This window comes from Tetrao urogallus, assembly GCF_951394365.1.
Source record: "Tetrao urogallus genome assembly, chromosome: 19".
In the NCBI taxonomy this organism is placed as follows: Eukaryota; Metazoa; Chordata; class Aves; order Galliformes; family Phasianidae; genus Tetrao; species Tetrao urogallus.
Window position 1 is genome coordinate 1324891 of NC_136832.1, and position 12164 is coordinate 1337054.

The 12164-nt window shown below is 63.2% G+C and overlaps 1 protein-coding gene across 2 annotated transcripts in view; it reads left to right on the forward strand.

Moving 5' to 3' along the window:
* Positions 1 to 269: 269 nt before the first annotated feature.
* Positions 270 to 12164, forward strand: part of ABCA2 (ATP binding cassette subfamily A member 2) — a gene marked incomplete at both ends in the record, with an annotated part of 30790 nt that continues 18895 nt past the window's right edge. The window contains 11 exons of one of the 2 annotated variants that reach the window (XM_079544794.1): positions 270 to 335; positions 5671 to 5764; positions 8038 to 8149; positions 8563 to 8729; positions 8887 to 9014; positions 9221 to 9325; positions 9783 to 9968; positions 10067 to 10285; positions 10877 to 11208; positions 11480 to 11639; positions 11857 to 11985. In XM_079544794.1, the coding sequence (XP_079400920.1) occupies positions 270 to 335; positions 5671 to 5764; positions 8038 to 8149; positions 8563 to 8729; positions 8887 to 9014; positions 9221 to 9325; positions 9783 to 9968; positions 10067 to 10285; positions 10877 to 11208; positions 11480 to 11639; positions 11857 to 11985 (1698 nt within the window). Of the gene's footprint in view, positions 336 to 5670; positions 5765 to 6371; positions 6592 to 8037; positions 8150 to 8562; positions 8730 to 8886; positions 9015 to 9220; positions 9326 to 9782; positions 9969 to 10066; positions 10286 to 10876; positions 11209 to 11479; positions 11640 to 11856; positions 11986 to 12164 lie in introns of those variants that run through there. The other variant, XM_079544793.1, reaches the window with a different exon arrangement.

Here is a 12164-nt window from a genome sequence, read left to right on the forward strand (position 1 = left end):
CCCGCGGCCGCCGCAGCGGAATCCCGGCGGTGCCTTTAAGGGGCGTCAGCCGCAGGTCGGAGGCGGTGCTGCGCAGGGCCGGGCCGGGGACGGCGGGGACGGCCGCCTGCTGCCAGCCCCGCCGATCCGAGCCGAGCCGAGCCGAGCCGAGCCGAGCCTGCTGCGGACAAAGGCGGCGGCCCGTGCCGGGTATGGCGGTGGGAGGTGGCTGAGCCGCGGCGCCGAGCGGAGCGGAGCGGGGCTCCCCCCGCGGCGGGGCCGGCGCGGCCATGGGGTTCCTGCACCAGCTCCATCTCCTGCTCTGGAAGAACGTGACGCTGAAGCGGCGCAGCCCGGTGAGCGCCGGCGGAACGCCGGGGGCCGTACGGCGCGGCAGGGCCCGCTGCGGGAGCGGCGCGGGGTGAACCGCGGCCCCCGGCCCGCAGGGTATCCCCGCGGCTCGGGGCCGGCTCGGGGCCGCGGCGCTGTGCGGGCCGAGCCGCGGCGTGAGCGCGGCCCATCGCCGGCGGACGATCTCCTCCCGGTGCCGCGGGGCGCTCCGCATCGCCGTGCGCCGGGCGGGGCCGTCCTGGGTTCGCCGCTCCCTTTGACGCCTCGGGTACCTTCTCCATTTCTTGGCCGGGCTCGGGGGATGAATAATTCATGGAGCGCTGGATGCGGAGATGTGGCGACGTCTGCTCGCCTCGGGGGCCGGACAAAAAGGAGCGCGGATGCCATCCGCGTACAAACGGTGCGGCCGAGGCTCGCCCCTCGCGCCCCGCAGCGCGGGCACGCGGCTCAGCAGCAACAGTTGGCTCTCGGCCTGCCCCGGGTCCCACCAGCCTCTGCCCTCCTTCGGCCCGCTTGCTGCCCGCGGGCTGTGCCTCCAGGCCGCGTCTCGGGGCTGAGCGCCTTCCCCAGCGCTCGCTATAAATAGGATTCCAAACCGTACGTGGGTCGGGGCTGCGGCTTCCCCGCGCGCCGGGCTCCTCGCGCCGCAGGCGGAGGGACGCGGGGCTCTGCGCATCCCCTCGGGCCCTCCTCGGCTCCCCGGGAGGTGCCGGTTCCCCGCTATCCGCCCCCGGGGGGCACCGGCACCGCGCTGCCAGACGTCCGTCTGTCCATCCACCCGTTGCGGTGCGCGCAACGCGCCGGGAACCGGATTAACCCTTCCGTGGCCTCGTCGGCCTCCGGCATGCAGGGGACGGGTGTGATGGGAGGAGGGGGGGTGTCGGGCTCTGTGTGCGGGAGGCGCGATGCCAGCGGATAGCCAGTCCTCCCCCCCCCGCTCCCCCAGCCCTGCTCGGTCCCCACGGCACGGAGGTCCCCGCGGCCCGGCGCGCACGCAGGGCTGGCCGGGGATGGGTGCGGGGAGCCGGTTATTTTTAGAGGCTGGGGGAGGGTGACGAACTGCTGCTCTCGAACTGGTAATGCTCGCTCCTCTTCCGAACGCCGTGCAGGCCGATCCTGCAGACTCTCCTTAACCATCCCGATACCCGCAGGGCTGCGCGGTTGGGCAGGGCTGGGTGAGGTCGTGCTGCAGGCAGGTGTCTGCCTGGGCAGCCCTGTGTATGGCTGAGGGCGATGTCCTTCGGCTGAGTCATCCCTCTCCTGCCCTGCACAGCTGGGGGCTGCCCGGTCCCCGTGTGGTACAGCCCGACCCGCAGGGCTGGTGCTGCACTCTCGACTCTCAGTGGCTGCCCTGGTGTGCTGCCCTGTAGCAGGCACTGAGCCTGGTGCTTTTACGGTCTGAGGATTGGGCACCCTTTGGGCATCCCTGTGCCCGTGCAGCCCTCCAACTCAGCTGGCAGTGCAAGAGTGCAGTGCTGAACGGAGCTGCCCGATGCTGGCTGGCCGGGGCAGTGTTAGGCCCTGTGCCAAAACCCAGCCTCGACAGCCCTGCGGCTGCCTGCAGCCTGCGCCCAGCTGAGATGCCCTGCCTGGATCCGGGCCCTGTCTGGAGGTGAACATCTCACAGAGTGCTGGCAGCCCTCAGTGCCCTGCACTGACCCTGCGGAGGTGAGCAGCCTCAGCAGGGTGTTGGAGCAGGATGGGGCTGAGAATGGGACTCCTCCCTGGCTGCAAAGCGGGGAGCGGCCGGGCTGCCACCCCTCTCACGGAGCCACGCGGTGCCAGTGGCTTTGCCCTGCCGGCAGCTGGAATGCGGCACTGCCCTGCTGTGTGCCTCCAAGCACAGCACCTGCTCCTCCCTGCTAACATCTGGGCCACGGGCTCGGGGGGAGCAGGGCAGGGGGTGGGAGAGGGTTTCTCTCAAGCAGGTGCCTCATGTTTGGCAGAGCTCAGGAGGGCTGGGGCCAGTCCCTTGTTCTGCCACTGAGCTGCTGGTGGCTGTGGGGAAGTCGCCATCATCCATGGCACATCACTTCATGGCCGGCTGTGCCCAGGATACTGCTTTCAGGGCAGACTTTTCCTCAGCCTCTGCCCTTGGCAAAGGCTTGGTTTGTTGACCTGTGGTGCAGCAGTGGCAGGTGCCAGCCTTGAGCAGGGTGGCTCGGAGAGGCACCTGGCCTTCTGTGCCATGTCACCTTCTGTGATCCTCTGTTTCCCAGGTCTCCCAGGAGATGGTTTGCTTTGTGCTTGAAGCCCAATCTGTGGTGATCGTGGTTTTATTCTTCCTAGGGCAGAATTCGAGGCAGGAGAGGTGCTGTGGAGGTTGTACCTTTGCAGCCAGAAGTGCATGGCCATGGGGCAGAATGGAGTGAGGGCATCATTCTGCAGTGCAGGGGGTGGTTCAGCAGCCCAGGGCGGTGAGGGCTGGAGAGGTGCCTCGACTGCTGGGATGGGGAGCAGAGTTGTGTGCATCTTGTTGAGGGATGGGCTCTCAGATAACTCTCAATAGTTAATTAAACCTACGTGGGGTGTAAAATGAACAGGTGAACTCAAGTTACCCTGGACACAGGGTAAAGCTGAGGGTGTTTGGCAGCCTTTCCTGGCTGCTTTCTGTGCAATTGTGGTTGGAACTGGAAGGCGGCTGCCACAAGACTTACTGGCTTTGAAGTGCCAGCGATGGAAGGGCACTGTTGGGTTTTATTGACATCTTTTTTGAAAGTGCAGGTTGCATAGGAGTCCTGGAGGAGTGGTGAACAGAAGGTGAGGCTCTGGGCGCTGCAGCTTGTCTCCAGTGTCAGCAGGGCCCCAGGGTGCAGGGCAGAGTTGACCCGGGCAGCAGCATGGCTGCTTCGTGCTGCAAAAGGCTTGTGTGCTTCCTAGTTCATTGCTGAAAGGCTGGGGAGCATCCCACTGCACAGGGAAATTGTCCTGAAGTCATTCTGACTGAGTAGGATGACCCCGATGCCCCTAGAATCAATGCTCAGGCATCATGCTATGGCATCCTGCTCCTGCCACAAGCTCCCAGAAGCTGTCCCAGACTGGGTGGGATCTGACATCAGCCCTGGCCAGGGATCACAGGGCTGGGCCCTGCACTGACTCAGGGTGCTCTTTGCCCCCTCTTTGTTTGCAGCCGGTGCCGGAGAGGTGCGGCAGTGCCAGGCAGCATCCCTGTGGGTCACCACCCTCTCCCAGGGGCTGTGGGTTTTGCGCAGCTCTGAATGCTGCCTTGGGGCGCTGAGCTCTGTGATACCCTTCTGGCAAGGACTGCATCTTGACGTCAGCTGTAATACCGTGTTGCCAATAAGCAGGCGTTTGGCAATGCTGTGATCAAAGTTTGGTGCCATCAAAACGTTTTCTTCAGCTTTAAAAGTTGGGCAGCAGGGCATTTCTGACTCCCTCCTCCCACAGGCAGAAATCATGCAAACCCTTGCCCCGGTGCCCTGTCCTGGGCAGTCCCAATCCCATACGCTCGCCCTCTGCCCCCAGTGTTCCGTGCCCATAGGCGGTGACCACCATGGCAGGTGGCCCTGCTGGCTGCCTCCCCTTAGCACTGACCGAGGCTGTGCTGGGGCAATGCCCTTCTTATCAGCAGGCCCCCACCTGCCTGCCCCCCGAGTGAGCGCCTGGTGCTGGGACAGGGACGAGGGGGGGGTTTTGCAGCCCAGCCCTGTTTCTGGTTTGATCCCGGGAAGGAGCTGAGCAGGAGGTCAATGACCCGCTTTAAAACACACAACAACAAACAGGCCCCTCCTTTTGCCAACAAGGACCAAACAGTCTCCAAGGGAGCCCTGCCTGGTACGGTCCCAGTGCAGAGGGCTGGGGGGGCAGCGCAGGGACGGACCCGCACCCATCTGCACACAGAGATGCCATTGTGTGCCTGGTAAACAGGCAATAGGCAGGGAGGGGTGCAGGCAGCCCATGGCAGCTGGACCAGAGGCAGGGCAGGTCGGGATGCTCCCTGCCAGCCTCCAGCACAGGGACGGTGACAGCAGGAATGGTACATAGGACCAGGGGTGCTGCACAAACAGGGATCCCCCATCCCTGGCGCTGCTCCCAGGCAGCCTGGCCTCCTTCCTGGGGCATCTTCCATTCCCATCCGCTCCGGACCTTGTTTTTCCATCATCTTCTTTCTCCCAGATCTGGTTCCCAACATGGAGTGGGCGGTGGAGAGGCTTCACGGGATGGGCTGGGAATGTGGTGGGCAGCACCCACAGAAGTATGGGAAAAGGCCAAGAGAGCAGGGGGACAGCCCAGCCAGGTGCCCTGTGATCCAGCCAGCATGGCCAGGCAGCACCAGGACTGAGCGTGGCAGGGCTTTGCTGCTCTCCAGCATATCTGACCCCCGCCCTAAGTCATGATGCGAGGTTGCCCGGTGTGGTTAGATTACCTGGGGTCTGGTCTGGCCCTGGAGCTGGTGGAGGTTGGCTCACCTCGCACTGTGCCTCAGTTTCCCCAGATGTGTTTCCCATTGTCCTTGCTGTGCAGGGCACCAGTGGGGCTGTGGTGTGGTCTCGGCACTCTTGGTGCAAACCAGCAGTAGCTGTGCCTGCATCCGCAGACGGCTGAAGGTGTTGGTGCCCTTCCTAGGGCCTCTGGGCACAGAGCCCAGCCTGGGCCGCTCGTGCTATTGGGGTCAGGGATTCCTGGGGATTTGCTGTGATTCACCATATGCTGCTGGTGGAAATCCTGTCCAGCTGTTGCCTTCTGGGAGGGCACAGAGGGGAGCCCCTGTACTGCCCCAGTCACACCTGGAGACGGTTGCAGCTCCTGACTGGGTGCCTCGTCACCCCAACAGCATCGAGGCCTGCTGCCTGCCTTGGCCCTGCCGCTGGGATGGGGCTGGGGGCTCTCTGGGATCCAGCTGGCCATGGGTAGAGCTGTCACATGGGGTAGGGGCACTTTGGACGCACCAGGTCATCCATGGGGACCCAGCAGGAAAATGAGGATGCCATGTCATGCCAGCTGCTGGCCAGGAGGGTACTGCCAGGAAGGTGTTTGTGGCTCTTCACAGGCGCTGAGCTGTCTTCCCAGTTGTGATGGCCCATCAGTGTCTGTGCTGGTGTCCTGGCACCCATCTACCAGGGACCCACCAGCCTGATGTGCTCCTACCCCGCTGTGCCCCTCGCAGGATGGGGTGGGCAGTTGGAGAAGTGTGGGTGTGTGTGGCAGTGTTTGTCGCTGGCAGAGCTGTGGTGCAGAATGTGGGCATAGTGCTGTGCTGCACTGGGATGCAAGCAGGGGGTACCGCTGGACCTCCATCCTGGTGATGCCCACGCTCCTCCCTGGCGATGGGGTCCTGGCCATGAGCATCATGGTCCATTTGCCTTGTGTCATCTGCAGTGGGTGCTGGCCTTCGAGATCTTCATCCCGCTGGTGCTATTCTTCATCCTCCTGGGGCTGAGGCAGAAGAAGCCGACCATCCCTGTGAAGGAAGGTGCGTGTGAGCGGGTGGTGCCCAGGGCATCCACACCTGGGGGAAGGATGGGGACACTGGGGAGCTGTTCCAACCCCCTGGGACAGCCTGGGGCTGAGGAGGATGCTGACAGCTGGCAGGGATCCCTTGGTGTCTTTGGAGGGGGCAGTGTAAAGGAGGGCCTGCGTACCAGAATGATGGGGTTAGAGAGCCAGAGGCATTCCCAACCAGGGGAGCTCCCCTGGGACCAGCCAAGCTTCCAGATGCCATGAACAGGGCATTTTTGTCTCTGCCTGGAGGCACTTCTGCAGGCAGAGGGGTGGTGGAGCTGGGTGGTGCCAGGACAGCTGCGGTACCCTGAGCTCTGAGGGGAGACTCTGGGGAGGGACACGGGCTGTGCTCTGCATGTAGCCCAGCACACGGCTGTGGAAGCTCAGAGGCTTGCAGGGCTGGGGCAAAGCCAGCGATGGATGGGGCAGGAACTCGAGGTGCCCTGAGGTGTACTGGAGGTGATGGGGCCATGCCACCAGGAGGAGAACTGTGTGGCAGCAAGATGCCTGGAGCTGGCCGCCCGGGGAGCACAGCGGGGCCAGGCAGAGGTGCTGGGAGCCGGCAGCTGTGTTCCTGCATGATGAAGCCTGAGCCTTTGTTTCAGCACATGCCGGCGAGGGAAAGCCCAGTGGAGGGCATTGATGGGCGATGCCTTGGTTCCTGCCCTGGTGCTGATGTGCACTCTGTGTTGTGTTTTTTGGTTGTTTTTTTCTTTCTTTTCTCTCATGTTTTCTTTTTCTTTCCCACCATTATCCCTGCCTGCCTGCCCTCCATGCCTCTACTGCATGCTCCAGTCTGTAAGTTGGTTGGACGGGTGGGTGCCTCTCCCCCTCCCCTGGCTTTGTCAGCCAGGAGTTTTGGGGAGACAGAGCCTGATTGGGATCAGCTCACTGTGGTCTAATCAGCACCTCTGTGACCTGTCGCCTTCCTCCCTGGCTGGTGAAGATGAACTTGAGCTGTTGTGCTCAGGGCCCCTCTGCTGCTGCCTGCAGTAGGTTTTTGTTACTAGCCCAGACTGAGGCTGGGTTCAGAGGGCGCCTGGGGCCACTGGCAGCTGTGACCCTGGCAGTTTGGGCTGTGTGGGGCTTCCCGGGCCAGGCAGATCCCTCCGTCATCTCTTCTGTGGCAAACCCTGCTGCCTGCAGAGTCCAGTGCAGCTTGTGGTTGCCCAGCTGTGCCTGTGTTCACCCCTGAATCAGCCAGGCTGCAGGCAGCTCTGGTCCCCTGCCACCAGGTCCCTGTCCCAGCCTCTGAGCTCTGGGATGGAGCCGGGACATGGCACTGTTGGAAGGAGCCAGAAGGACAGTGAGATGCCTCTCAGTGATGTCACCTCTCTGTGGCATGGCTGCCAGCATGGGGCCTATCCAGCCATGCTCTGCCTGGCCCTGTCTGCCCTGAACTGGCTCTGTCTGTGCACACAAGCCCATCTTCACCAGCCCTCCTGTCATGGCTGAGCTAACTGCACTGACCTGCCTCTAACTGGGGCACTGGGGGTGGGGCTCGTCCCTCTTGCAGGACCCCCGTCCCTGCCAGGCGCTGCCCAGTGACAGCCTTGGGTCCCCCTCAGGAGGGGTTGCTGGGCTTCCCCTGCCCAGAAAGAACTGGGGAAGGCTATGGCTGGTGAGGGCTCAGCCCTGGTCAGGGTGGGTGTTTGCTGTCTCCTTGCTGCTCCTTGTTTTTTCCATCTCCCCCCTTCCCGTGTCTCCATTTCTCACCTCCAGCAGCCGCACATCGAGGCAGCCGGGTGGGGAGGAGGATGGGTCTCAAGAGGGCCTAGGGGTCCTGGGAAGCTCTGGGGGCCAATTTTTTCCTGTTGTATTCCTCCTCTTTCTCTTCCTCTGGAAATCCAGCGGTGCCTCTGAGGTTACTAACAAGAGCAGCTGAGAGGCCGGGGGAGGTTGGCAGCACCCTGGTGGGCAAGCATCAGAAGTCAGCATTGTCCTGGGGCCAGGTGGCCGCTGCCACCCAGAGGGGAGCAGGCACGGGCTGTCGGGTGGGAGCTGAGTGGCCCTGGTGGCGGGCAGGAGCTGCCCCCAGCCCCAGGGAGCTGCTGGTGGGACAGCCTCGGTGGGCTGCAGACTTCTGAGCTTGGCTGCCCAACCTTCCCCTGGACCTCACTAGACGCGGTGTGTGCTTCTTTCTAAACTGAGTGTCTGTCTCCCTGGTGGCCCCTGCCTGCCCTTGCCTCTCCTCCTTCCTGCCCCTGCCTTCCCTTGCCTCTTCTGCACTCTTACTGGCTCCAGCTTTCTACACGGCGGCCCCGCTCACCTCGGCCGGGATCCTGCCTGTCATGCAGTCCCTGTGTCCTGACGGCCAGCGCGATGAGTTTGGCTTCCTGCAGTACTCCAACTCCACGTGAGTCGTGCCCTTCCCAATGCTCTTCTTGGTCCCATACATGCTCATGCACACACGTGCACATGCATGCTTGAATGCACACCTGTGCACGGCTCACCCGTTCTCACATTGGTGACATCCGACTGCATTCTGCACCAGAAGTTGCAGCAGTGCACATCCTCAGAAGCATTTGGGTGCAGAGTCCCTTGTCCCTAGGGGGCGGGGGGCACCTTAGCCCATTTGTTCCAAGTGACAGCATTTAGGGAGGAGGAAGGGGGTGGCCCTGGTGACACCTAGGATTACTGGCTCTATCCCCTGCATCCCAGGCACACGCATGGGTTTGATGTGCAGCTGCACGGTGCACCTGAGGGACTCATCCCTACAGGCTGCGTGTGCCCCGCACCTGGTGCTGCATAGTACTCTGCTCCCTGCAGGGTGACACAGCTCCTGGAGCACCTCAGCGAGGTGGTGGAGCAGAGCAACTTGTTTGACCCGGAGCACCCAGGCCTGGAGGAGGAGCTGGAGTCCCTGCGTCGGCGCCTGGAGGCCCTCAGCAGCAGCGAGCCCAGCTCCATGGAGACCCACTTCAGCAGCCAGGCAGGTCAGTAGGGGTCCCTGCAGTGGGCACCCAGCGACATGGCGGTGCCCAGCCACAGGTCTTTGTGGCAGGGCTAGCTCTGAGATGTCCCTTTGTGGGGCTGGGCCACGTCCTGGCCGCTCACAGGCTGCTCTCACCCCCCTGCTTTGCTTCTTGACAGGATCTAGTTTCACACTGGGGTGGGCAGCTAAGGACCGGGGGGAACTGCACCGCTTCCTCACGCAGAACTTGTCCCTCCCCAATGGCACAGCCGAGCTCCTCCTGGGCTCCAGCGTTGACCTGCGGGAGGTGGGTGACAGTGTGGGGTTTGCTGAGCTCAGTGCTGCAGCAGCTGGTGGGCACCTCCTGGCCCAGACTGAGCCCTGGCTGCCAGACCTGTGGGACTCCTGCTGTCCTGCCCTGTGGTCCCATTCACCCGACGCTGGGGCACTGCTGGCAGTGGGGTCCCTCTGCTGTCAGCATGCTCAGCAGCCCTGTTCCTGTCCTTGGTACAGGTGTACCGCCTGCTGTTTGGGGCCTCTCCTTTGGCACCTGATGACACCCACGAGCGAGACACGTGGGATCGGTTTGGACACGGTGAGAAGATGGCACAGCTGGAGGTGAGAAGCATGCAGGGATGTGGCAGAGCCAAGCTCATCCTCTACATCCCCTCTGCTATGCAGGGTTGTCTGAAGTTATTTGTCTTAGTAGGGACTCCGTCAGGTGGCCAGAGTGGCAGTAGGGCCCCCAAGGTTTCATCCTGGAACTGCCACTGATCCCTCAAGGCAGGCTGATGCCAGTGCCTCGATTTCCTGTGGCAAAGGGTGATGGCACTGCCAGGAGAGGAGGAGAAAATCATTACCCCTGTGGCCCCAGGTGCCCTTGGCTGTGGGGACAGAGCCCTGTGGCATGCCAAGGATGGTGCTCCCCCAGGTCTGCGTGTTCCTGTTGTCCCCACTGTGGACATGGGTGTCGCAGGGGCATTCGTGTGTGCTTGGGATGGAAGGGGCACTGGGGAACTCCCGTGCACCCGGGGAGCCCACACATCCCTATCAACCCCCATTGGTCCTCTTGCAGAAGAGCCTTCCCAGTGGCTGGAAGAGCCTGCGGGAGGGACTGGTCCACAGGGCCCTGCGCGATCCCTCTGCAGCCCTGCAGCGGCCAGCACTGCTCCGCCTGCTGTCCCAGGCCCTGGGCCTCGCCAGTGCTGCCGCAGCTCCCGCTGGCTCCTACAGTCCCCAGACCTTTGTTGCCGAGATGGAGGTGAGCAGCCAACCGTGGCGAGCCACGCTCTGTGGGGTGGGCACGGCCGTGGTGCATCCACCCCCACGGACAGCTCAGCCACGCTCCCCTCTGTACAGCGCATCCTCTTCACGGCACCGGTTCTGGAGCAGCTGACGTGTGAGCAGAGCTCGGGGACGCTGCGCCGCCTCCTGCGTGTGGCTCCCAGCCAGCAGCCGCTGCTGCAGGCGTACCGCGTGCTGGCGTGCAATGGCAGCCGGGCAGCCCGCGAGGAGCGCTTTGCTCAGCTGGCTGCCGAGCTGCGGGACCAGATGGACACCCCCAAGATTGTCAGCAGGGTGAGCGTGGGGCCGGGCCTGTGGGCATGGGGGGGGTGGTGGGGCAGGGCTGTCCCAGACTATTTTTCTCCAGCCACCAGGGGCTGTGCAGGGACCCTCGGCTGGCTCAGGTTTCTGAGATGTACTTCAGTACATGTCTTGGCCTGTCCTCAGCCTCCAGGGACCGTCCCCCTGCCCAGTCCCAAGGCCTGCTGGCTCCAGGGGCGGCTGGTGTCCCCCTCCGGGCACTTAATTCAGCACTGTCTGTTGGATGTGGTGTCCCCAGCGTCCTCCATGCTTGTCCCTCCTGCAGGGCCTACCCAGGGTTCCCTGGGTGCCATCAGTGAGCTGTGCACTCCTTAAGGCAGTCTCTGAGGTCCCCCTCCTCATCCATCTTTGTCTGATGGATGTCTCATATGTCCCCGGCAAGATCCTGCCAGCATTTGGCCATGTTCCTGCTGCCTTGATTGCTGCAGATGCGCTGTGATGTGTCCTGGTCACAGCTCCAGCCTTCTAACCAAGAAAGGGGACATGGCATCACTTGGCAGCAGGCGAGCAGGGCCACTTCAGTGCCCCGGCCACATGTAATCCCTTGTCTGCTTGTCCTCGCAGCTGCAGCTGGATGAGGTGAACAGCACAGCAGCCCAGCAACGACTCCGTGCCCTCCTGGAGGACCTTGTGGAGATGGAGAAGGTTCTCCGTGACATGGACATCCTCTCAGCGCTGGCCAGGCTCCTGCCCAGGGGGGCCTGTGCTGCCAAGGCTCCGCTGCCCACAGCCAACAGCACTGGCTGGGCCAGCACCAACACCACTGCCAGCAACACCACGATGGAGGAGGAGGGTGCTGGGGGGGACCCGGCGGGCAGCGACAACCCCCAGGGGCAGTTCTCAGCCTTTGTGCAGCTCTGGGCTGGGCTACAGCCTATCCTCTGCGGCAACAACCGGTAGGAGGCCTGGGAGGAGAATGGGACCAGGGGGCAGCCTAGGCCAGGTGCTCCTGCCATGGGGCTGAGTGGGGGAAGCCCCTTCTGCCTCTGCCAAGAGTGAAGGGACCTCACAGCGTGCAGGAGCTGGTGCTGCACCGTGTCCTTGTGCCATGGCTGGGGGAAGTTCTGGGGGAGCCCTGGGCAGGGACTGCGCTCAGCGAGGTTGTGGAGCTGGTGTGGGGCTGGTGTGGGGCTGGTGTGGGGTTTGCAGTCTGGGCTGTGTTTGCAGGACCATTGAACCCGAGGCGCTGAAGCAGGGCAACATGAGCTCTCTGGGCTTCACCAGCAAGGAGCAGCGAAACCTGGGCCTTCTTGTGCATCTTATGACCAGCAACCCCAAAATCCTGTATGCACCCGTGGGTACTGAAGTGGACAAAGTCATCCTGAAGGTGAGGGTGGCAGAGGCTGGGTGCCTGTCCATCCCCATGCGCCAGCCCTGCTGGATGGGCTTTGTGAGACAGGCACTGTGTGATGGTAGGGCTGAGCAGGAGGAGGCTGGCAGCTGCCAGGGTGGGCAGGGACCTCATGGCTGCTGGGTGTGCTGCAGCAGCAGCCTGGACAGAGGGTTGCCCTGCCTCCTCCTGCTGCATCACTTCCCTCCCACAGGCCAATGAGACCTTTGCCTTCGTGGGCAACGTCACCCACTATGCCAAGGTGTGGCTGAACATCTCCCCCGAGATCCGAGCCTACCTGGAGGAGGGCAGACTGCAGAGACGCATCCGCTGGCTGCAGCAGGTAGGGTGGTGGTGGGACTGAGCCTGCCTTGTTTTGCCCCAGGGGCAGAAAGGGGATGTCGTACCCTCAGGCACCCTCTGCTTCTGTATGTGAGGTGCTCCTGGGTGCCCAGCCTGCCTTGGCGAGGACCAGGCTGTCTCCCTGCTCGGTTTGGGTGCTGTCGTGCCATCCCCAGAAGG